The 25192-nt window shown below is 35.9% G+C and overlaps 1 protein-coding gene across 4 annotated transcripts in view; it reads left to right on the top strand.

Moving 5' to 3' along the window:
- The window catches only part of ARFGEF1 (ADP ribosylation factor guanine nucleotide exchange factor 1), a 147501-nt gene that overhangs the window by 57817 nt on the left and 64492 nt on the right, over positions 1 to 25192 (top strand). For all 4 annotated transcript variants that reach the window (XM_033202255.1, XM_033202254.1, XM_033202252.1 and 1 more), the window contains 7 exons: positions 8654 to 8829; positions 9991 to 10124; positions 14481 to 14715; positions 18950 to 19049; positions 19165 to 19304; positions 19417 to 19525; positions 20194 to 20395. In XM_033202255.1, the coding sequence (XP_033058146.1) occupies positions 8654 to 8829; positions 9991 to 10124; positions 14481 to 14715; positions 18950 to 19049; positions 19165 to 19304; positions 19417 to 19525; positions 20194 to 20395 (1096 nt within the window). The remainder of the gene's footprint in view (positions 1 to 8653; positions 8830 to 9990; positions 10125 to 14480; positions 14716 to 18949; positions 19050 to 19164; positions 19305 to 19416; positions 19526 to 20193; positions 20396 to 25192) is intronic.

The raw sequence follows: 25192 nt of genomic DNA, 5'->3' as shown, positions 1-25192 counted from the left end.
CGGCAAAAATACTGCATAGGTGATATTAGTACTTAATATTACATCATATAAATTGGTACATAATGACAGGTTACCCCCCTGTTGGTGGTAGTGTTGGATCATTTGGTTAAGATGGTAATTATCAGCTATCTGTAAAGGAACATTTTTCATTTTGTAATTAATAGCTAATCTGAGGTGATACTTGGATACTTTGAGACCATATGAAAATTTATTCACCCAGTGTTTCCCCCCCCCCAAGATGAGGTCTTGCTCTGTCACCCAGGCTGGGGTGTAGTGGTACAGTCTTGGCTTACTGCACCCTTGACCTCTTGGGCTCAAGCAATCCTCCTGCCTTGGTCTACTGAGTAGCTGAGTCTACAGTTACACACCACCATGCCCAGCTAGTTTTTGTATTTTTTTGTAGAGATGGGGTCCTGCTTGTATTGTCCGGGCTGCACTTGAACTCCTGGCCTCAAGTGATTCTCCCACCTCAGCCTCCCTGAGTGCTGAGATTACAGGTTTTAGCACCCATTTGATGATCCTTGCCTTACTCAGATACTGGGTTGCAATATAGCAATTTTCTAATACTTAACATTCATTGACATTTTTCTATAGAGAAGAACTCTCCCACCCTGCACCACCCACCCCCCTTTAAAAAATAATACCATGGGCTTAATGAATTATTTTACTATTTTATGTATTATAATCCTGTATCATCATTATTTATATTTTTTATCTGCCAGTAGGAATCCCTTCAAGCTAACACCCACGTTCTTTTGATGTGATTCCATTAGTCTTTGAGCTTTTCCTTTATGTTTGGAACAGAAAGATGTTCCAGGTTCACCTTCAACTTCCGTTTTCCTCAGCCCTGGAATCAGCTAGTTCTCCAAAGAGTCTTTGTCCTTTTTAGTGGGCAGTTGTTCTTAGAAACCAAGAATTGGTTACAAGGTGCTCTTGTTGCTAGCTGCTGAGATGTCCTTACTTATAGGCCCTTCCAATGGATAGAGATAAGGAAACGTATATACAATTAGTCTTAAGTTCCTATTTGTAGTTCTATTTCACATCCAATACCACAAGGTTTCTCCTCATCTTTCTGTACTTCCTAGTTGTATCTTCTCTTTCTTACAGTGAAAACCCAGATTCTCAACAGGATGCCATTACCACCAGCAAACCTATAAAGTTCAAGATTTCTCTGTAATTATATGTATCCTTAAATATATCCTACCAAAGATGAGTGAGAGTACTATTTTGAAAAAGTTACTTGTATTATTTTATTGGTTCATTTTTTAAAATATGAAGAATATTTACGTGATTCAAAGTCAAAATTACATAAAATGCTTACTTGGAGAACTCCTCCATCAGCTCCTTCCTTCTCTGATCCTCCTATGAGTAATCACTTTCACTAGCTTTTAGTTTTTGTCTGGAGTTTAGGGGGTTGTGCGTACATGTCTGCTTGTATGTAAGAGATGTAAGCAAAGGAGTATTTTTTATTTCCCTTTCTCACATTTTTTGTTAGAGTACTGCATCTATGTGTGTGTTGCTTTTTTTTCACCTAACATATATTAGAAATAGTTCTATTTCAGTTGATAGAGATTTTCTTCTTTTCTCTTGTGGCTTTCTGCATAGTACTACCTTATGCAGATATATCATAGTTTATTCAGCCAGCCCCCTGTTGTACTTAGGTTGTTTCCAGTGTTTTGCTGTTACAAATAATGCTGCAGTGAATAACTTTGTACATCTGTATTGTTTCATATTTATGGAAGTTTATCTTCAGGGCAAATTCCTAGAAATGCGATTATTGGGTCAAATGATAAATATGAATATCTGTTAGCTATTGCTAAATTCGTCTTTATAGGTGTTGTGCCATTTTGCACTCTTACCATTAATGTATAAGAGTCCCTTTTTCTCCACAGCTGGTAGTACTAAAAAATTTTGAGTTTTTACCAACCTGATAGGTGAGAAATTGATCTCTGTTTGGTTTTAATGTGCATTTCTCTATGAGTGAAATTAAACATCTTTTCATACCTGTAGGATCATTTGATATCTTTGAGTGAGTCATTTATTCATATCTTCTGTTCATTTTTCCATCAGATATTTATCCTCCCCCCCGCCCCCCCCGCCTTTTTTTTTTGAGACGGAGTCTCGCTCTGTCACCCAGGCTAGAGTGCAGTGGCCGGATCTCAGCTCACTGCAAGCTCCGCCTCCTGGTTTTATGCCATTCTCCTGCCTCAGCCTCTCGAGTAGCTGGGACTACAGGCGCCTGCTCCCTCGCTCAGCTAGATTTTTGTATTTTTTAGTAGAGGCAGGGTTTCACCGTGTTAGCCAGGATGGTCTCGATCTCCTGACCTCATGATCCGCCCGTCTCGGCCTCCCAAAGTGCTGGGATTACAGGCTTGAGCCACCGCGCCCGGCCTCCTTTTCCCCTTAAGAATCTTTTATGTATCAGGATTCTGTGATATATTTTACAGATACTTTCTCTCAGTTTATTGTTTGCCCAAGTCTTTTGATCTTATGGTGTGTCTTGCTGTACATCATTTTAAAAATATTTTTTCACACATGCCTGCATATATATTACCTATGTTTAAGATAAATGGGAATATACTGTACTTACAGTTTGATAATCTGCCCTTTTCACATATTAAACTATATCCATTCACATCCATTTGTATTTCATTCTATCACTGGACCATAATTTATTTAAATAATCTCCTGTTAATACTAGGATTTAGATTATTTCCAGGTTTTTTAGATTATTTTTTGCTTTTTATAAACATTGCTGTGATACACATTCTTAACTATAGACATCTTTTTGCACTTTTGGATAAATTATAAAGAAGGAATAGCTTGATCAAGGTGTATGAATATTTAAAAATATGTATATAGTGCTATAATGTCACTGTAATGATGGTATTTGTTGTATTGTTTTAATTTTCATTTGATTATTTGCAGGGTCAAAACATAGGCAGTTATTTTTAGAGGTCAAACATTGGCAATTTTGTATATTTCAACTGAACATCATTGGACTACTTATCCTTTTTTGAATTACTGTTCTTGTCTTTCGCGTATTTTTCCTTTTCTTTCTTTTGTTCTTATTTTCAAGAGTTCTTCATACTAAGAAATTATTCCTTGTTCAGTGTATTGTAAATATTTTTTCTACTCGGTCTTTGTTTTGTTTGAAACTTTGCTTATATTTTTTTCTTTTTTCTGTTTTTTGTTTTTGAGATAGAATCTTGCTCTATCGTCCAGGCTGGAGTGCAATGGCAAGATCTTGGCTCACTGCAACCTCTGCCTCTCAGGTTCAAGCAGTTCTCCTGCCTCAGCCTCCCGAGTAGCTGGGATTACAGGTGCACACCACCATGCCCGGCTAATTTTTGTATTTTTTTTTTTTTAGTAGAGATGGGGTTTCACAATGTTGGCCAGGCTGGTCTTGAACTCCTGACTTTGTGATCCACCCACCTTGGCCTCCCAAAGTGCTGAGATTACAGGCATGAGCCACTGCACATACTTGACCACAAAAAAAAATTTTAAGATTGTCTTTTTATTTGTGGTTTCTGTTTTTGTCTTGCTTAAAATGGATTTTACCACCCTAAGATTATAAAATACACTATGATACCTTTTTCTAATACTTTGTTTTTATTTTTTGACTTTAGCTGTTTAATTCATCTCAGATTTATTTTTCTGTATGGTGTGAAATTGTATAGCTAATTATAACCTATGGAAATAATCATTTCTCAATTAATTTGAAATGAAAATTTTATCCTAAATGGTTCTGTGTTTTGAGTTTTCTGTACAGTTGTAATGAGCCACTTGTCTGTTCCTAACCAGTGTTGAATTATGTAAAATAGTTTGGTTTTATAGTATATTTTGATTTTCATAGCGCAAGGCCTCCCTCTTCAATTTTTTTCTTTAGTTTTTAATTTTTGTATTCTATGGTATCAATTTTTAAAATATCTATTAAATGTATTTTTTTAGGTGAACTTTAGAACCACTTTATTAAGTTCAAAAATTAAAGCTTAGTAATTCAAATTGTAATGTGCTTATAAATTAACTTGGGAAGATAATATCTTCTTTGCAACAGTATCGAGTCTTTTCCTCCAGATACATGAAAAGTTCATTTAGTCAAGTCTTTCATGTCATTCAGGAAAGTTTTATTGTTTTCTTCCTTTGGCTCGTGCACATTTTTTGTTAAATTATTTCTATATTTTTGGTTTAGTTTTGATAATATTTTGGTTGAGTCCTTTCTTCTCTGTTCCCTAATTTAATTGGAATATAGAAAAATTCTTGCTTTTTCATATTTATCTCCTACTTGGTCACCTTCTGAACTCGTATTATTTCTAAAAGGTTTTCATTTGGCTATTTTTTCTAAGTGAATAATGATATTTTTATCTTTGTCTCTTCCTTTACAGCATTTGTACCTTATTTTTGTTTGTTTTTTTCTGTTACATTACATGGGCTAGAACCTCCAGAAAATGATGAGTAGTGTTAATGATGGCAAGGATCTTCATTTTTTTTTTTTTAATATTATTGCTATATTTCAACTTTAAATTTGATGATTGCTTTTGTTTTTGGAGGATACTCTTTATCAAATTGAGTAAGTTTTCTTGTTTGTAGTTTATTAAAAGATACTTTTATCTTTTGTACATATATGACTGTGTGTGCATGGGTATGAATTTAACTTGTTTTTTAAATCAGGAGTAGCAGGGTTTTTTTGTGCCTTTTCATCATTCTAGAAATATTTTCTTTGTTATTGTCATTAATTCTTCTTCATCCTTTCTGTTCTTTTCCACATCTCACACCATACAGATGTTGAATATTCTAGATCATGTCCTTGATTGCTATTGCAATCTTCTCTAATTTCCATCATTTTGTCTTAGGGTTTTACATTCAATGAGAATGTTACAAGAGTTTTTCCACTTTGCAAATATTTTTTAGTAATATCCATTCTACTGCTTTTTCCAATGTAGTTTTTGTTTCAGTAATGTTTTCGTCCCTAAGAACCCCGTTTTTCTCTGAGCTGCTTTTTTTAAATAGCACTTTGCTTTTGTGTATTATTGCAACATTCCTTCACTTATCACTGACTGTACTAACTGTAACTGTCCCAGCTATGAAATCTAATTCCCCATTTGCTCAGATTGCTGTCCTTTGTCTTCACTTTTGAGCTGTAAGCCTTATGTTTTTGCCTGTTTGTAGAAAGAGAGGCTAGATTTGATCAATCTACTTTCAGTAATTGTGTATATGTTTTTTCTATTTCTTGTGAGGCCTTCCTTTCCAAAATTCGTGAGGTGACTGTGGTCCAAAGGCAGACCTCATTTCTAAGCTGAGAGCAAAGAAGCAATTACCTCCCTTGAGCAGGGTGGCTCTAGTGACCCTTGGGCTGTGTAGGCCCATATAATTCACCATGTTGTCAACACAAACCAAAGTCAAGTGAAGCTTGGGATGAATGCTATACACTTTTTATATATTCTACACTGAGGGGGATCTTCACACTTGTTGATTTGTTCTCACTCTCCCACCCTTGCCAGGGAATCTTAGGCTGGCATCATTCAGAAATGGCTTTAATTGGAAATAACTAAGTAGAAACAGAGTAGGAGCCTAGAACCTTTGTTGGTTTTCCCTCTGTGTTTATTGCAGCATTCCCAGTTAGCTGAGATAGTGCTCTCCTTTCCTGGTCTACTTGTTCTGTTAGGAGACCTACTAAACAATCTACTTTAATTAGCAGGCAGTGATCAAATACAGTCTAGATGATCATGGCTGTGGTCAGCTCTATTGATAGACATTGGCATGGTTCCCCAAGCTCTTTGATTTGCGTCTTCCCTGCTACCTCATAGCACTTTGCCATTCTAGGCTTTGAAGTCTTTAGAACCCAAGTGGTAAAACAATCATATCTCTCAGGTAGGCCTATTCTTTGCATATGTTCAGTCATAAGCAATAAATTAAATAGCTTTTCTTTTGATCTCAACCTACTTTCTAGGAATTCCTCAAAGTTTATGATCCAGTGATATGCTTCTTAGTTTATCAGCGTTATTAAAAGTACATCTCTTGTTTATATGCTTTTTTTTTTTGTAATTTCAGTGAGATTTGTCAAAGGAGAAGGTAAATTGGTAGGCTCAATTCACTGCCTTGAAAGTAGAAGTTTGCATCTATGTTTAAAGGATAATTAGAGGAAAAAACATGAGACAGTAGTAATATCTAACTGTATTAAGTGCTTCCTGTATATCCCAAATGATTTTATATGCTTGTATTTATTCATTTACTCTTCCCTCAAACACTGGGATGTTTAGGTACTATTACTATCCCCTCTTTACAAATGAGAAAACTGGAGCAATGAGTGATTATTCCTTTCAAAGAAGTGATAAAGTGAAGATTTCAACCCACAGGGGTGTGGCTTCAAAGTCTAAAAAGAAAATCAGGAAATGTTTTCAATTTCTTTGAGAAATTTCTTGAGATGGAAAGGAGAAAAGTAATGTCAAAGAATATTGAGTATTCATTTGAGAAATTTAATGAAAAGAGGGAAGAAAACGGACAAGAACTGAGGTGTAGCAAGAGGTGAAGGAAGATTTTATGTGTGTGTGTGTGTGAAAATATTTGAATGTTTATTGGATAATGGGGAAGTTCCAGTTGTGTGCACAAAATTGAAAAAGCAATGTTAAAATACTTAGTGGAGGACGATACTGTTGAAGGCAAGAAGAGATGTATTTTTGTGGTGCTGCAAGAGACTGTGGGAGCCTATGTTAAATTACCTGATTTTTAGCTAAGTAGTAGGTGGAAGTCATTTGTTAATGGGAGGTGGGGAGAATCATAGGAAGAGATGTAATTGGGTACAGAGAGAATAAGTTTTGGAATAAGTACTCTGGGGAATGAGATAGGAACTCAGTTTCTAATAATCATTGTTTTTTTTTTTCTGAGTCTTTCCACACTCTTTACATATGTAAGCATTCTTTTTTTAAAAAAGTTTTTTGTAGCGATGGTGTCTCACTATGTTGCCCAGGCTGATCTTGAGCTCCTGACCTCAAGTGATCCTCCTATCTTGGCCTCCCAGAGTACTGGGATTATAGGCATGAGCCACCGTGCCTGGCCTATGCATTCTTTATATATGTAATATATAAAAGCTATAGTGGTATTTAGCGCATCAGATATTAGCATATTAAAGCTCCAAAAGTCCTCTAAGAAAGCATCTGTTTTGTATAACAGTTTTCATAATGTATTTTATTACTGAATATATTTTTCATTTTATACTTACTAATGCAAAACTTGCTTCGGAATTATCCAGGGTTTCTTGTTGTTGTTGTTTTTGAGATGGTGTCTTGCTCTGACAGGCTAGAGTGCAGTGGTGGTATCTTGGCTTACTGCAACCTCCACCTCCCGGGTTCAAGTGATTCTCCTGCCTCAGTCTCCCGAGTAGCTGGGAATACAGGCGCCTGCCACCATGCCTGACTTATTTTTGTATTTTCAGTAGAGACGAGGTTTCACCATGTTGGCCAGGCTAGTCTCCAACTCCTGACCTTATGATCCACCTGCCTCGGCCTCCCAAAGTGCTGGGATTACAGGTGGGAGCCACTGCACCCAGCCTATCCAGTTTCATCTATTCCAGGGTGTTCTGATTTGGAGAGGAGAAAGCAACTTCTGGGTAGGAGAACCAGAAGCTGCTACTCTTTTCGTATTACTTGAGTCACTCAAAGTTGGAGACATGTTATCAATTAGTAACAAAATTAGTAATAACTACCACTTACTGAGTACCGGTTTTATTCTTTATGTCTTATATCTGTGTTTTGGTGGTTCCTCGTAGACCTTATTATTTCTGTTACTTAGGAAGAAACCCAGGCAAAGACAGATGAAATAATTTACCCAATTAACTGGAGAAGACATGATTGAAACACAGGTCTTTAATATTTCAGAATCTGTGTTCTTTATAGTACAGCTTGTGTCTCTCATACTGTCTTATAGTTTTCTTTCAATTGGTAGCATGAAAGAGTTTCATTATACCTAGAGTAGTTCTGGAACTTGGTATTATTTTCATTATCTCTGTTTATTCTACCAGAAGTCATTTGTTTTTGTTTATATTAATTACAAGTATGATCACTCAAAGTGACCTAGTGAAAAATTTTCAGTGGCATAGGTCATTATTTCCCTGGCTGTGTTCCAAAGAACATAGATTGTTAGATATTCATAGGAATTCTAAAAACGGGAAGGGGGCTCATGGTAAAATAAATTTTGGAAACACTACATGTTGTATATGCTTGGAGAGTTTTGTACATATTAGCGTCTTAAAGGCTATAATAAAGAAACCTATTTCCCAGCATTTCCTGAACTAATTTGACAGTGAGATATTTTTTCGAGGAATTTGTCTTCACATCTCAAGTCATTAGCATTCATCAAAACCCAGTTCAGTAAATGCTAATATAGACAAAAAGTAAGCTTCTGTTTTGGCACATCCTGGTTAGTCTTTCATCAGCTAAGTGTGTTTCATTGCCAGAGCAACTTAAGGATTGTATTTGGAAGTATGCCAGATGCATACTTATTTAGTAGTAAGTATGCTAACCTTTAAATGGTGCCAGTACATATTTTACTTCACATTACTTTCCTGCCACTGTTTCATTTTAAGTACTCTATGCTTTTTAAATACACTTCAGTTAAGTCAGATACATTTGCATGGTTTTTATTCTTATCATTTTAGATATGGGAGAAGGGACTGCTATAAATGCAAGCGCAGATGGCAACATTGGAACGATAGAGGATGGTAGTGACAGTGAAAATATTCAAGCAAATGGAATTCCAGGAACACCAATTTCTGTTGCATATACACCATCCTTACCTGATGATAGATTGTCAGTCTCTTCCAATGATACTCAGGTATAAATGGAGGGGTGGGGAGGGGGAGAAATCCTGTTAATCTTACAAATTTGTAGGCTACCACCACCTTGTCATGAGTATTTTCAGCTGATGCTGCTGCCTGATTTTATTTAGTTTGTGGAAATAAGAAAATTGGGGTTTTTTTCCTTCATTTATATAAATTACAGCGATTTTTTTCCCCTTCATATTTTGATAGTTACATTTCCAACTTTAAGGTATGTCTCATCTATATTTACATCTTCTCCACACCCATCTACCAATTGAATTAACATTTAATAAGAACGTTCTTATTACATATTCACAAGATAATTCTGGTATGGGCAGAATATTCCTAATCTGAAATTCAAAATGCTCCAAATCCAAAACTTTTGAGTGCCAAGATGACGGTCAAAGGTCATACACAAAGGAAATGCTTATTGGAGAATTCCACATTTTGGATTTAGGGTTTAGTATGCTCAATCGGTATAATGCAGATAGTCCAAAATCCAAAAAAATCTGAAACCCAAAACACTTCTGGTCCCAAGCATTTCAGGTAGCTCAACCTGTGTTGCAGGGTGAGAAAACTTAGAAATTTAGGGAACTTCACCTTAACCTTTGTTTAGGGCTGCAAAGAAATCAGTACCTTGGTAATGACAGGTTCTTTTCCTCCTTCCTACCCTGTATTTTGTGTGTAAAAATCTGCCTTTTTAGGTAAAGGAGTCCTCCACTAAGTGTCCCATATTTAGGAGTAGGTTTTCTTGACTTGGTTGACCTTCAGTTTATGTTTGCCCACAGTAAGACAAAAAATAAAATAGGACAAAAGCATGAAACAGTCAATGACAGGTAGTAGGGAGTATAATTTAGTCTTTGGATAGGATCTTGTCAGGCATGATGTATCAGGTTTTTTGTCAGTGATAGTATGAGCTGGGTAAATTTTAAGAGTTTATTTGGTTTATTAATAAGGAATATTTTTAAAGTGCATTTTTAAAGGTATTTATTGTTGGGTGTGGTCTGTGGAGTATAAAAGAAAAACAATGTGGCAGATTCTCCTCATCTGGTTCCCCTTGCAATAGTGGGGGAATCTCCACCTCTTAGTGAATTGAATGAAATACAGTAGAAGGCTGAAATGATTTTACACTGGCAAATATCTCTAAAATTTTCATGGTATGTTAACTTGTTTAGGAATCTGGAAATTCTTCAGGACCTTCACCTGGTGCTAAGTTTTCCCACATTTTACAAAAGGATGCCTTTCTAGTATTCAGGTCATTGTGTAAACTGTCAATGAAACCACTGTCAGATGGACCGCCAGATCCAAAGTAAGTTATTAACTGTTTTGCCTGACAAATAGAGGTTTTTAGGCTTGAAACTTACTGATAAGGTAATGTTTGGACTTTCTTTTGTTCTTTTTGTCCTATAGAACCATAAAAAAAAGTGGGTGGAGGGGAGGTATTTTACGTTTAAGAAAAAAGTATTGAAAAACAATTCAAAACTGCTGGAGTAGATAACTCACACTATTTCCTAAAGGGTATGTGACTTACGCTATTTTCTAAAAACAAAAAGTTTCAACATTGCTGGGATAGATAGCTTATGCTATTTCCTAAAGGGTATGACAGCATTCTAGAATAGTGCCTGGTGCATAGGAGGGGCTCAGTAAGTGTTATCAAGTGAATGAATTAGTGAATTCTTATTTCCATATAAGTAACTTTGGAACTAATGTAACCCTGTATCCCAGCCCTAGGTTTCTGAAAACTGCCAGTCAAAAGATACTAAAACCTAAAAGAAAGAGATCTTAAAAGTTGTAATGAAAGATAATGCATATTCATTAAGGTCTGACAAAATGCCCTAGGATGATATCTTTCTCTATTGGGATCAGGAAGAACTTTGAGTTAGGAGCCACTTGTCTAATTTTCATGAAATATGTTAGATTAAACCCTAGGAAAGTGCCATTTTTGTAAGTCGTAAATGGTCAGGTATCTTTCATATGATTCAAATGTAACTAATTACTCTTGAGATTGAGTTTGGTAGTTGTATGAGTTGCCCGCCTCTCTAATACTGCTAGCATGATGTATTACAGTATGACAATTTTAAAACTTTCTGGAGAAAGAAACCTTAGGGCAGACCATAACTTTAAGAAAGGGATATTGGCCGGGCGCGGTGGCTCAAGCCTGTAATCCCAGCACTTTGGGAGGCCGAGACGGGCGGATCATGAGGTCAGGAGATCGAGACCATCCTGGCTAACACGGTGAAACCCTGTCTCTACTAAAAAATACAAAACACTAGCCGGGCGAGGTGGCGGGCGCCTGTAGTCCCAGCTACTCGGGAGGCTGAGGCAGGAGAATGGCGGGAACCCAGGAGGCAGAGCTTGCAGTGAGCTGAGAGCCGGCCACTGCACTCCAGCCTGGGCGACAGCGAGACTCCATCTCAAAAAAAAAAAAAAAAAAAAAAGGGATATTGAAATAGAGATGTAAGGCAACAGTACTTCAATTAAAAAAAATTCTATAGAGTGTTTCAGTTTCTAAGTGCCAACTGAGCAGACCAGAGACAGTTGCTGTGAAAACTTCATACATATCTGGAAACTCCATTTGTTATATTTGTTTAATTTTGTCAGATTGTACCAGTTCAGGGAGAAACATCCTTTAGACCCAGAAGCCTAAAATCATAAAATCTTTTAAGACCCAAACCCTAAGTCAGAAATGAACATTCAAAAATCTCATTAAAAAATCGACAGTTTTGAATTTTAAAAAGTCTCATTCAAAAATCAGCAGTTTTAACATCACATTCTGAATCAGTGAAGACCTACTTTAAGAAAGAGATAAAATTTGATATTATTGCTGAAGGCCATTTTTGCCGTGCTTTAAAAATGTTATTGACCATTAAAGCCTCAGATGCTTTTTTCCAAATCAAATGTAAAAATTGTGATTTGAAAGAATGCTAGAAACAGAAAAGAAGAAATTCTTTAAAATGTTGACAATGAAAAGGACACAAAGGAAAATAATATGAATTTTGAGGAGTACTTGGGGTAGGGAAGAGTTTATCCCTGAAAAAAGAGTGATCTGGTTTTGAAAAGATGCAATCTTTAATGTTACAAAGGATTCTTATGAGGAATAATGTAAATTAACAAGCCTTATACTTAGTGGGTTTAAACCAAATATTAGAAAATTTTGTTTGAAGACCTTGTTGACTATCAGGGTCGTTAAACAATGGAATTGAATACTGAATACACCCTTAGAAGCTATTCTTTTTCCAAAAGAATATGTAGTTTTCTGTCTTTAATGATTTTTTTTTTTTTTTTTTGCCAAAAGTCAAGCTTTTGTAGTTACATAATTTTATTATTATTTTTTTTTGTCTTTGCTCCCCTTTATATTTTCTGGTCTTGCTAAAATGATGATCCAGGAAATGTTCTCATTTAAGCCTGAATCATAATTTGAAACTACCCCATGAAAAACTGCAGACCTGAAATTTCCAGCCTCTTTTGCCTATCAAAAGTGTAACTTACTGTGTCATAAGACAGTTGTCTAATCATTTCTTCATTCATTATTGCCTTGTACACAGTAGGTATTTAATAAATGGATGAATACAAGAATAAATCCGTTGTTTTTTTTAGCATGTACAGTATACAAGATATTTTGTTAAATGTTGGGAATACAAATATAAAACATACTTAGAACAAACATTGTTATAGAATGGTAAGCTGCAGGATTTAATTACAATAGGAATTGAGCATAATAGGTGATAAATGTGAGCTAGAATAGGAAGTAGTATTTAAGCCTTGGAAGACTAGAACAGGAGGGGAGATGATGGTTTAATTTGTAGTTCCCTGTAGCTATGTGAAGTCTTAGTTCTCGCTGTCTGTAACTTGATTTATCTAAGCATTTTTTTGGTAATTATGTATTTGCTGCACATATTTTGGATTCAAAGGAAGACTCAGGGCAATGGCCATCTTAGAAACATGACTGTGTAATAATCAGCCATAATATTATTGGCTCCAGTTTTATTTCAAAGAAAGTAGTATTTTTTTGTGATACCCATTTACGTGAAATTAACAATTCCTTGTTAGATTTATGTAGCTTCTTGAATTACTTGACACTTATAACCATAAAATTTTTCAGGTGGAAATCAAGGGCAGTTAAGTTTACTATATAGTGTAAATGTGACTGAAAGTAGCATTTGGGCTACTTTTTTTTTTTTTTTTAAAGAACCATCTGCTAGAGCGTTTTGGTGTGTTCTGCATTTGAAATGTTGCCTGAGATCAATGTCCTTGGTCTGTTGGGCTTAAGAGATCAGTTTCAATGGAAGGAAAATTGTGTTTGCAAAATCAAATAATTAAAACACTAGGTAGTGATCAGAAGCATGCCACAGTATATTGATTGGGGAAAAAAATTAAAAATTTTAAGCCAAAAACTACTTTTTCAGCTTTTCATTACAAAATTATTTAGAATAAGTTGCTAAGCTATTTTAAGTTTGTATTTTTATTTTGTTTTATTATTATTATTTTTTGGACACGGAGTCTCACTCTGTCACCCAGGCTGGAGTACAGTGGTGCAATCTCAGCTCACAGCAACCTCCACCTCCCAGGTTCAAGTGATTCTCCGGCCTCAGCTTCCCGAGTAGCTGGGATTACAGGTGCCCACCACCACACTTGGCTAATTTTGTATTTTTAGTAGAGACGGTGTTTCACCATGTTGGCCAGGCTGGTCTCAAATTCCTGACCTCAAGTGATCCACCTGCCTCAGCCTCCCAAAGTGCTAGGATTATAGGCATGAGCCACCATGCCTGGCCTTAAAGTTTTTAATTGTTCTGAATACCTCTATATTTATTTCAAAAGAAAAAAAAAATCTTTAAATGGTTACTGAAAAAGTAAGCTTGAATTAGTGCTGTCACTTGTTAATGCAACCAAAACTTTTTTATTATTGTTTAGGATTTCTGAGTAGCGTAAGCAGAAAAAAGTCCATTAGAACTGTTGTGTATTAATACTAAATATGGCATTTAATCTGAGAAGTTGCTGATGATTTGTAAGGAGAAGAATGGTTGTGAAAGAAAGGAACACAGCATATATCTTCACATGGTTTTTTTCTTTTCCAGTAAAACAATGGGTTGATGTTAAATATTTGTGAATTTTTTTTTCTTTTTAAAATTTGTGGGCTGGGCGCAGTGGCTCACGCCTGTAATCCCAGCACTTTGCGGGGCCGAGGTGGGTGGATCACGAGGTCAGGAGATCAAGACCATCTTGACTAACACTGTGAAACCCCATCTCTACTAAAAATACAAAAAATTAGCTGGGCGTGGTGGTGGGCACCTGTAGTCCCAGCTACCTGGGAGGCTGAGGCAGAAGAATCACTTGAACCCGGGAGTTGGATGGAGGTTGCAATGAGCTGAGATCACTGCAGTCCAACCTTGGTGACAGAGCAACACTCTGTCTCAAAATAAATAAATAAATTTTAAAAGTTTGTGAAATTATAAATATATGGTTCAAGGGAACATCAGTGAAAGCACCTGTTGTTAGTGGCTAAGTTGTTCATGTACTATACTTTTTTTATGTTATAGAATTTTCTCTTCCTCTCCATTTACAAAGTTTATGAAATTATGTGTATCTGGAAATATTTTTGGAACAACCTGTTATTACCATAATACCAACCTTGTTCATATACTGTGCCTTCTTTTTTACATTTTAGGTCTCATGAACTACGATCCAAGATTCTTTCATTGCAGTTACTTCTATCCATTCTGCAGAATGCAGGACCTGTTTTCAGGACAAATGAGATGTTTATTAATGCTATTAAGCAGTATCTTTGTGTTGCACTCTCAAAAAATGGAGTCTCTTCTGTTCCAGAGGTTTTCGAGCTTTCTCTTTCTATATTTCTTACTTTGTTGTCAAATTTCAAAACACATCTGAAGATGCAAATTGAGGTACGTTTTGCATTTAGGCATTGAAATATAATATTACTATTGGATATTTCATTTGTTTCATGTTAAATCAGATTTGAATACACTGCAAAGTTCTCCAGAATGTGAAATAATTTTTGTATATTGCCATGCACTTCTTTTTTTTCATTCACCTGTTCAACTAACATGTGCCAAGGAAGTACTAGGCATTGGATAAGCACTAAGAATGCAAAATGAAATAAGATGCAGCCGCTGTCCTCAAGGAACTTGTACTAGTTGAATAAATGGTTCTTGCTCTCTTGAATTAATTTGGTCCTCACAATAGCTTTGCCATTGTCTGTGTGGTATATTATAATACATTTGTTTATCTTAAAAGAAAGTTCCAAATATATACTGCATCCCCATTATTTTAACCATTTATAAGTATTAGGCATTTTAAAAGATGTGATTGAGGGGCATTATATTTTGGGGTTCTGTTTTAGAATATTTGAAAAAAATTAATATTTGCTTTGTACTTTTTTTTTTTAATGTATATATTCCTAAAGTTTTCTCCCAGGATCTTTGGAAATAGAATAACAATCATGTGGTTCTAAAATATTGTCAGAGATTTAGTGGAACTAAATTAGGGTTTTTAGGGTTTTTTTTCCAATCGTGTCTGCATGTGTTGTGCAAGTGTACCAGTTTCTTTCTTTCTTTTTTTTTTTTTTTTTTGGAGATGGAGTTTCCCTCTTGTTGCCCAGGCTGGAGTGTAATGGCGCGATTCCCACTCACCACAACCTCTGCCTACCGGGTTCAAGTGATTCTCCTGCCTCAGCCTCCCGAGTAGCTGGGATTACAGGCGTGTGCCACTACTCCTGGATAATTTTGTATTTTTAGTAGAGACGGGGTTTCTCCATGTTGGTCATGTTGGTCTCAAACTCCTGACCTCAGGTGATCTGCCTGCATCTGCCTCCCAAAGTGCTTGGATTATAGGCGTGAGCCACTGCGCCCGGCCTTAGGTGGTTTTTTTTTTTTTTTTGGAAGGTGTACCAGTTTCTGATTTTTTTGTTTTCATCTTCAAATAAAACTTAAAATAGTTCTTATGTTTTACCAATTTAATGAATGCTTTTTTCAATTTGTTATTTGTTGAAATGTTGTTTTAGTTGTGATGTTGTATGTTTTAAAAATACTCATTTTTATGTTGTCAGTTTTTACCTTCATATTGTGTTTGATATACAGGTTATATTTTAATTGTTAATTTTATATTTAATCCTAACTCAAGACTCATAATTCACTAGCTTGGTAGGAAGGATAAATTATTTTTCCAGAATTTCACAATGGCTATAATAGTCATATTATCCTTTAATGTTAATGTTCTGTAATAGCTATCAAGATTGATTTAGAACATTGTTACAAGAATGAAACAGAATTAGGCCTTGGCATTTTAAGTGAAAAGCTTTTTAATTTGGGCCATATTTTTGGACAGAAAACCATTTGTGGTGCCTATAGGATATATGATGTCAAGTTTTAAGAGTTTGCCATATGTCTGTTAAAATGATACAAGGCGTTTAACTAGGAAGAGTTGCCATTTTTAGATCGTTTTTTCCCCCATTATCTGTAGGAACTACAAATAAAAGACAGTGTTTGAAACTTTTGCTTTTGTAAAAAAACCAGAAGTCTTCCATTTGATGATGAGACATTTAAGTTGGCATTAGAAAATTTTGTAATACTTTATGTAGCCAATTACAGATTTTTTTGGACACTGAGATTCTGCTTCTGTAGGTACTGTTTACAGATCTAGATATCAAAAATTATTTAAGTTGAGATTACTATTTTTGCACAGCAAATTCGACTTTGCAAAAATGAATTTGAAAGGAAAAACTTTAAGAAATTTCTTGTCAATTTGTAGATGGTAGATTCTCATTACAAAATTATTGTAATATTCTGATTTTTAAAATTTAGGTTTATTTCACTCGTTATTGTCCCTCAGGGGGAGATAATGAGGATAAAATGAGATAAATATAGATATACTTTCAAAAATGTTACACACACTCAAATTAAAAATGAGTTGAAGTGCCTGGCTCACGCCTGTAATCCCAGCACTTTGGGAGGCCGAGGTGGGTGGATCACCTGAGGTTGGGAGTTTGAGACTAGCCTGACCAACGTGGAGAAACCCCATCTCTACTAAAAATACAAAATTAGCCGGGTGTGGTGGTGCATGCCTGTAATCCCAGCTGCTTGGGAGGCTGAGACAGGACAATCGCTTGAACCTGGGAGGCGGAGGTTGTAGTGAGCCAAGATTGCGCCATTGCACTGCAGCCTGGTCAACAAGACTGAAACTCCATCTCAAAAAACAAAACAAAACAAAAACACCTGAACATGGAGAAAGCCCAGCTATGAAAACCTAAATTTGCAAAACAAAATTAAGATTGTTGTTACGTGAAGATTCATTTTATGAGAATATTCACTTCAGAGTTTCTGTGATGTGATTTTTTTCATAGGCCTTAAATTATGTATCTATTCCAGAAAATATAGTTTATGTACAACTTTTCAGGAAAACATATGTGAAGACAGCATACTTAAGACAGAGCTGTTGTTCCACATACATACATTATAGGTGCTCAATAAATCATTAAAAGGTTGATTTTTTAGGGCCCCTATTATGATAGGCATAGTATCTTATATTACGGCAACAGGCTTTTGCTTATTAGTGCAATTTGATAAACCGTAGATAATAGCTAAAATCTTTTCTTTCCTCTCTCTTCCAGTCTATGTTATTTATTTTGTTAATCAGAGAATCCCAAAAGTTTTTGATCCATGGCACTGTTAGAGTCTGACTTTTCATGAAAGTTGCACTTAGGCCAGAGGAATACCTGCAGTTCTATGTTCTATTTATTAAGCAGGCAGGGCCAAACAACTTAATGGATATTTGTCTTCACAGCCTACTATCTATTTCAAAGACAATAGTCTGCATAAAGTATAAGAAAAATAATGTTTTTATTTTATTCTTAACCACACTTACTTACCACTGGGATGTGTGTGCCTATTACAGACTACACATAGCTTCTTAGATCTTGGAATTGAACACTGTCCCCCTCATTCCTGTACTTCATTGATTTTGGTTCAGTACTTGGTTTTTTGTCATAGCAATGACCAAAACCCAGCTTTGCAGAGATAATGATGTCATTGAAGGGAATGTAGTGTGATCTAATTGAAACCATGAGCAGTCTTTCGAGGTATCCAACAGATGTATCTCCCTCTGAATTTTGCCTCAGAATTTTTTCATGGCACCCTCATGAGTTTGCTACAGCATTCTGGGGTACCCTGATGTTTTTAGGAATTGTGGCCATGTTGCCGTAAATATTTATTGAACACCTACTATGTGCCCTGCAATGTGGACGTGATTCTTATCAAGAAAGACCTGGTCATTACTGTCTTCAAACTTACAGTCTATAGGAGATACTGATATTAAATAAGTAAATAGAAGTATGCTGAGTTTTGTGAGAGAAAATCACATTACAGGGGTACCTAATCCAGTTAGGGGGAGATACTATAAATGTGATTTTCTGGATTCATAATGCGTATGTTTCATAAATATTGACGTGTTTTTTTTGTCATTCCTTCTTAAAGTCACTTTTATAGAATACATTTAAATCTGAAAATTCTTATCTGTTAAATTGAAATTTATCTCATTAGGTTAACTCATTGCTTGATTATTTGTTGTAAAGAGTAGTGAGGAATAGTTCATATGTAGTTTTCAAACAGTAGAGATTTTCACTTTCGTGAGTAATTAGAAAAATAAAACCGTATGAGACTTAGATTGTTTTTATTGTGTGGATTAGAGTACCAGTTACATTTAAATCTATGAACAGTTAGGCCTCTCAGTACCAGAATGTCTCTGAAAAATATAACTGATAAACAGAAGTATAAATTACGCTTTTTGAGGGGGATTAAAAAAGCATAAGTTATATTCTGTAAAAGTGTTCAAGAAATTATCACCTGGAGGAACTCTAAATCTTTGCATATTTCTTTTGTAGCAGCTGTTTTGAGAACAAAATACAACAGTGTGAATTGCAGTACTGATAACTAGAAGGGCAAGTTTAAGTCGCTTACCCAAGATATTTTAGTCCTGAGGTTTCAGAGGTGGAACTCAAAAGGAGTTGAACTCCATAGGAGCCTGGGTGCTAATATCTGCTCTACAGCTTTGGGATGTTTAAAAAGTGATCACACATATGAATTATAAACAATATTTTAAACAGAAGTTTTCTCCTCATCACAGGTGTTCTTTAAAGAAATTTTCTTATACATTTTGGAAACTTCTACCAGCTCATTTGATCACAAATGGATGGTTATTCAAACGCTGACGAGGATTTGTGCAGGTATTTTAAATTATCCTTCTTTTTACTATCCCTTTCTTATTATTAGATATTTAAAAGGCCAAATGTACTCACATCCTAGATGTACTTTGTTGAAATTAATGTTATATTGTTACAGATGCTCAGAGTGTAGTGGATATTTATGTAAACTATGACTGTGACTTAAATGCAGCCAATATATTTGAAAGACTAGTAAATGATCTATCAAAAATTGCTCAAGGAAGGGGCAGTCAAGAACTTGGTATGAGTAATGTTCAGGTAAGAACTTTAAAAACATTTTCAAATTTAAACTTTACCGGGAAAGAGTCATGTATTTTCCTTAAAAGATCTTTTAAAAAAAAAAAAATTGTATTTTTGAATTACTTTGTAGGAATTGAGCCTGAGGAAAAAAGGTTTAGAATGCTTAGTGTCGATTTTGAAGTGTATGGTTGAATGGAGTAAGGATCAGTATGTGAATCCCAACTCTCAGACAACTCTTGGTAAGGTGATATTTTGAGTTGTAATTCTTTGTCATTTTAAGTGAATAATACTTTGGAGGATAGTTGCAGATGCTGTTAAACCAATTTCATGACATATTTATTCATTTAACTGATGAGGAAGCGTTGTCTGTGAGTTAAATAAGTAGCTTTAAAATTGTGAAAGTTTTAACTTTAATTATCCAAGCTATTTTTTTCTGAATCTTCTTAGAAATATTTTGATTACGTAAAATGAAGCATATTTATGCAACTTTCTTGTATTATAATTATAGAGGAAACATATAAAAGGCAGTATGTTTTAAGAAGGTTGAATTGTTCATCTGTGTTTGATGTTTGCCCTCACTCAGAGAAAAACTCATAGCTGCAGGGCTACACTGGTGTTATCGAAAACAATTCCTCATGAGGAATGAGCTGAGAGCAGAAATCCAGTGGATACTCAGCACTGCAACTGCAAAAAGAACTCCTCCTAATGGTGCAGACTATACACGTACAAATTACAGTGTGTTTTAATATCAAAGTATGTTGTTTATTATGTTACCTAATAGTTATTTTGTATTAAATAGATATCTAAGCAACATTGAAATGCCTTGCCTTATTCAAGAATTTGTTTGCCCTTACACTTTTTTTTTTCTTTGATAGAATAATGTACTCTATCAATTTTCTTCTTTCAGGTCAGGAAAAACCCTCAGAGCAAGAGATGAGTGAAATCAAACACCCTGAGACAATAAACAGATATGGAAGTTTAAATTCCCTGGAGTCAACATCATCGTCAGGAATAGGCAGCTACAGTACACAGATGTCTGGCACCGATAATCCAGAACAATTTGAGGTCCTAAAGCAACAAAAAGAAATAATAGAACAAGGGATAGATTTGTAAGTGTCACAGCTTAAGGAGAAATGTTACTGAGTATCTCTCTGCCAGTATGGTGCCACCCCTGCCGTGGGTTTATCACCTTATAATGAGTAAAATGGAGGATAGTTCTCTTGGATCTAATTCACGAGGCTTCTATTCAGCCCCCCTTGTTCATTGCAGTCTAGCCCAACTAGATTCCTGTAATGCCCAACCACTCTTGTCATATAAATTAATTTGTCACCATATTATAAGTGCTGTTGATGAGTAACATCTGTGCAATTTTGCATTGTTTAGCTCATTATGAAATCCTCCATTTTATTTCCTAATCATGTGACAACTCAAAACATTTAAAATATGAAACTTCTAATAGCTATCAGTACTCCTTTATAGGTTTTACATTTTTCCCGCTGGGTTACAATTGTACTACTCTTGTTATTGATTTCATTTTTATATGTTGATAAGGTGATCACCTCTCTTTCCAACCCGGCTAGTGTACCAGATCCTAATATTGTGAAATCAGTTTTCCCACTAAGCTTTGTGATACCTGCCTGCTCCTGGACTATTTCTTTTGTGAATATCACCATGCTGCCTTCCTTTCTCTTGGTGGCCATCTCTTTTTTCAAAGAGATGCCATAAGGAAAAATGAAATTGCTTGCTGTCTCCATGATCTAACTATTATAAACTTAAAAATTCCCGTGTGTTCTTACTTGGTTTGCTACTTCTGTAAAGCATTTCTTCCTGATACTTAAGCAGTGCCTTTTTTTTTGAATGTTCAGATGTCTTTTTTCTCCAGTGTTAATATGAAAAACAGTTCAACAAAAATGTACATATATTCTATTTTAAAATTACAAAATCTTACAAAATTGCCTCAGGAAATAGCTGTCACTACTGCATTAATTCTAATTGTTCGGTCAGTATTTATTAAAGTCTCATCTGTTCCAGATATTATGCAAGGTCCTGGGGAAGCTAGATACATGGAACAGCCCTTCCTTCTGAGGGGCTCTTGATTTAGTATGTGTAAACAAATATGCATATTAAAATTCTGCTGGTCACCCAGCAAACACATATTTGGTACTTGGGACTGTTGCCAAGCACCATGAAGGCACTGGTGCTTGGATTCAAGATTACAGTTTAAACATGAGCAGTTTTTAAAAATAGTACTGTGTAAGGTTTATAAAAGTGTCATACAGAGTAAGTACTGCCAAGGTACTTATTTTGAAGTACTTGAGAAATGAGAAGGAGTAGTCAGAGGGCTTCAAAGTGGAAGTCTCCCAGTCCTTCTCTCAGCAGCTGGACTTGCTTTCTGCTTAATACAGCTATTGATGAGAATGCTTTCATGGAGCTATATTCCTAGTATGCTTGTCTACAACTGTTTCATGACACCAGTCTATCCTGTTTGTCCCCTACCTTTTTGACTATGCCATCTCAGTCTTGTGGGCTGTTTTTTTCTTCCTGCACGCACCTTAGCATAGCCAGGGTTCTGTTCCTCAGCCCTTTTCCAACATCAACCCCTTAGTTCTCCTATGAAAACAAAAGACAAATAGAAAAGCCTGTTATTTTTGTATTTCTTATTTATAGTAGTAACCCCAGCGTGCTACTAAATTTGTAAGCTAAAATCCTGGGAATTAGCTTAGGTTTTCCCCTCATAGGATTAGATTCTCGAATCTAATTTGTCACTAAGTCCTGGTGATTCTACTTCCTAATATCCCTGCAATCTGTTCTCTTTTCTCGATCTCCCACCACTAGTCTTGCAAATCAAATCATCATTATTTATTTCCTCAACTAGTGTAATCTTTCAATTGGCTTACCTTTTTCTTTGGTTTTGTTCATTCTTCAGTCTTTTCTCACACTTAACTAGAGTAACCTTTCTTGAATGAAAGTCTGTTTTTTCGCTCTCTTAGAGAATAAAACCAAAGCTTCTTTGATTGTATGATAATACCTTCATGATTTGGATCTGCTGGACTCTAAGCTTCATTCCCTGCCACTTTTCTATCTCACCTCACTTTCCAACAATGCAGAACTATTTATTATACAATACTGTCTTGTGCTTTTGTGTTTTAGTATGGCCTCCTCCTCTCTGGGATGTTTTTTCTTATTGTTTATAAAAGATATAATTGTTCTTCAAAATAGTTCCACGGTCACCTTTCCCAGGAAATATATTATGACCATCTAAGTTAGTTACTTCTACTGTGTTATTTTCTTACCTTTTGAATACATCTGTTTGTCACAGTTTTACTATTATAATTCTTTTAAAATTGTATTTCTTCCGTAAGTGAGTACTTCTAGGGGTGGCCGGAGGCTTATGTTTAGCTTAGTGAAAAGTGTTTCATTTTATGAATGTTAAGTGGTTATGGTTAGATGAGAACTTGACAAGGGAACCTTTGGGAAGACAGAATCAGGAAGACCATCCCAGACTAAGAGAATAGCATGTGCAGCAGCAGAGGAGAGGGAGGACATCTGAGCACTTGTTCAGCATGGCAGGGCAGAGTGGAGGGGGAATAACAGGAGCTAAGATGAGAGCATTGAGTTGGATCTAAATTATAGAAGGCCTTATTCTCCATGTAAAGGACTTTTTGTCTTGTTCCTCTTGGCACTAGCATGCTAGTGAAGGACTTTAAGCAGAGGAGTAGCATCATCCAGATTTCTGTTTTGTAAATAGGACTTTGCAGGCAGCCTGAAGGGTGCGTTAGAACATGGACAACATGAGATGATAGGGAGACCATTTAAGAACTCTTGCAATAGCCCAAATGACAAGTGTTGGAGCACCAAAGTAAGGAAAGTAGGGAGTAAATGATCTGTAAACAAAGAGGTAGCATTTGAATTGTATCTTTAAGCCTGAGGGAGACTCCCCTGTGAATGGAGCAGATAAAAGACAAGCAGAGGAAATAGACTCTGAAAACAGATTTAGGGAATGGGATGTGATAGATGGGAGCAGAGGAAGGAGAAGGGAGTGAGAGAGAATCTGGAGCTATAAATGAGAAAGGTTTTGTGTGGTCTAATTAATTTGGACAAATGAGCCAAGGTTACTTGAAGATTAAGGGAGAATGTATATTCGGAGTACCTCAGAGATATTGTGGGTTCAGTTCCATACCACAGCAGTGAAGTAAATACTGCAATATAGTGAGTCACACAATTTTTTTGATTTCTCAGTGCATTAAAGTTATGTTTATACTGTACCATAGTCTATTAACCTGCAATCCCCTTATGTCTAAAAAACAATGTACACACATTAAATTAAAAATACTTTATTGCTGAAAAATACTAGTAACCATCTGAGCTTTCAATGAGTTGTAATCTTTTTGCTGTAGAGTGTCTTACCTCAGTGTTGATGGTTTCTGACTCATCAGGGTAGTGGTTGCTGAAAGTTGGAGTAACTGTGGTAATTTCTTAAAATAAGACAGCAGTAAAGTTTGCTGCCTTGATAGTCTCTTCCATTCACAAAAGATTTCTCTGTAGCATGTAATGCTGTTTGTTAGTATTTACCTACAGTAATATGTCTTTCAAAATTGGAGTCTGTCCTCTCAAAATCTGCTGCAATTTTATGAACTAAATTTATGGAATATTCTAAATCTCTAATTTTCTTTCCACTAGTGTTCACAGCATCTTCACCAGTGGTAGATTCCATCTCAAGAAATCACTATTTTCACTTGTCTATAAGAAGCAGCTACTCATATGTTAAAGTTTGATCATAAGGCTACAGCAGTTCAGTGTCATCTTCACACTTTACTTCTAGGTCTCTTGTTACTTTTACCACGTCTGCAGTTACTTCCTCCACTGATGTCTTGGACTCCTCAAAATCGTCCATAAGGGTTAGAGTCAGCTTCTTCCCAACTCCTATTGATGTTGGTGTTTTTACCCCTCCCATGAGTCACAAATGTTCTTAATGGCATCTAGAACAGTGAATCCTTTCCAGAAGGTTTTCAATTTACTTTGCCCAGATTCAGTAGAAGTATCTCTCTACATGGCAGCGATAGCCTTATGAAATGTATTTCTTTCTAGACTTGAAAGTTAGCCAGGCATGGCAGCTTACACCTGTAATCCCAGCTACTCATGAGGCTTGAGGCCAGGAGTTCAAGATCAGCGTGCGCAATGTAGCAATACCCCATTTCTTTAAAAAAAAGACTTGAAATTCAGAGTTACTCCTGAGGAAAGTTCACAGTGGCTCATGCCTCTGTAATCCCAGCTTTGGGAAGCCAAGGTGGGAAGATCAGTTTAGTCTAGGAGTTTGAGATCAACCTGGACAGCATAGCAAGACTGCATTTCTACAAAAACAAAATCACTCTTTCATCCAAGGGCTGCAGAATGGGTATTGTGTTAGCAGGTATGAAAGCAACATTAATCTCATTGCACATTTCCATCAGCGCTCTTGGGTGATCAGGTGCATTGTCAATGAACAGTACTCTCTTGAAAGGAATCTTTTCTTTGAAGCAGTAGGTCTCAACAGTGGGCTTCAAATATTCAGTCATCTATGTTGTAAACAGATGGTGCTGTCATCCAGGCTTTGTTGTGCCATTTCTAGAGCGCAGGCAGAGTAGATTTAGCATGTAATTCTTAAGGACCCTGGTATCTTTGGAATGGTAAATGAGCATTGACTTGTTAATGTCATCAGCTACATTAGCCCCCAAGAGAGCCAGTCTGTCCTTTGAAGCTTTGAAGCCAGGCATTAACTTCTCCTCTCTTGCTATGAAAGTCATAGATGGCATCTTCTTCCAATAGAAGAAAGACTGTTTTATCTATGTGGAAAATCTGTTTAGTGTAACCACCTTCACAAATGATCGTAGCTAGATCTTCTGGATAACTTGCTGCAGCTTCTCCAT

Source organism: Trachypithecus francoisi, unplaced genomic scaffold (genome assembly GCF_009764315.1).
Source record: "Trachypithecus francoisi isolate TF-2019V2 unplaced genomic scaffold, Tfra_2.0 Lachesis_group7, whole genome shotgun sequence".
Classification (NCBI taxonomy): Eukaryota; Metazoa; Chordata; class Mammalia; order Primates; family Cercopithecidae; genus Trachypithecus; species Trachypithecus francoisi.
The sequence above is the reverse complement of the archived record's forward strand: the minus strand, read 5'-3'. Positions and strand labels throughout refer to the sequence as shown.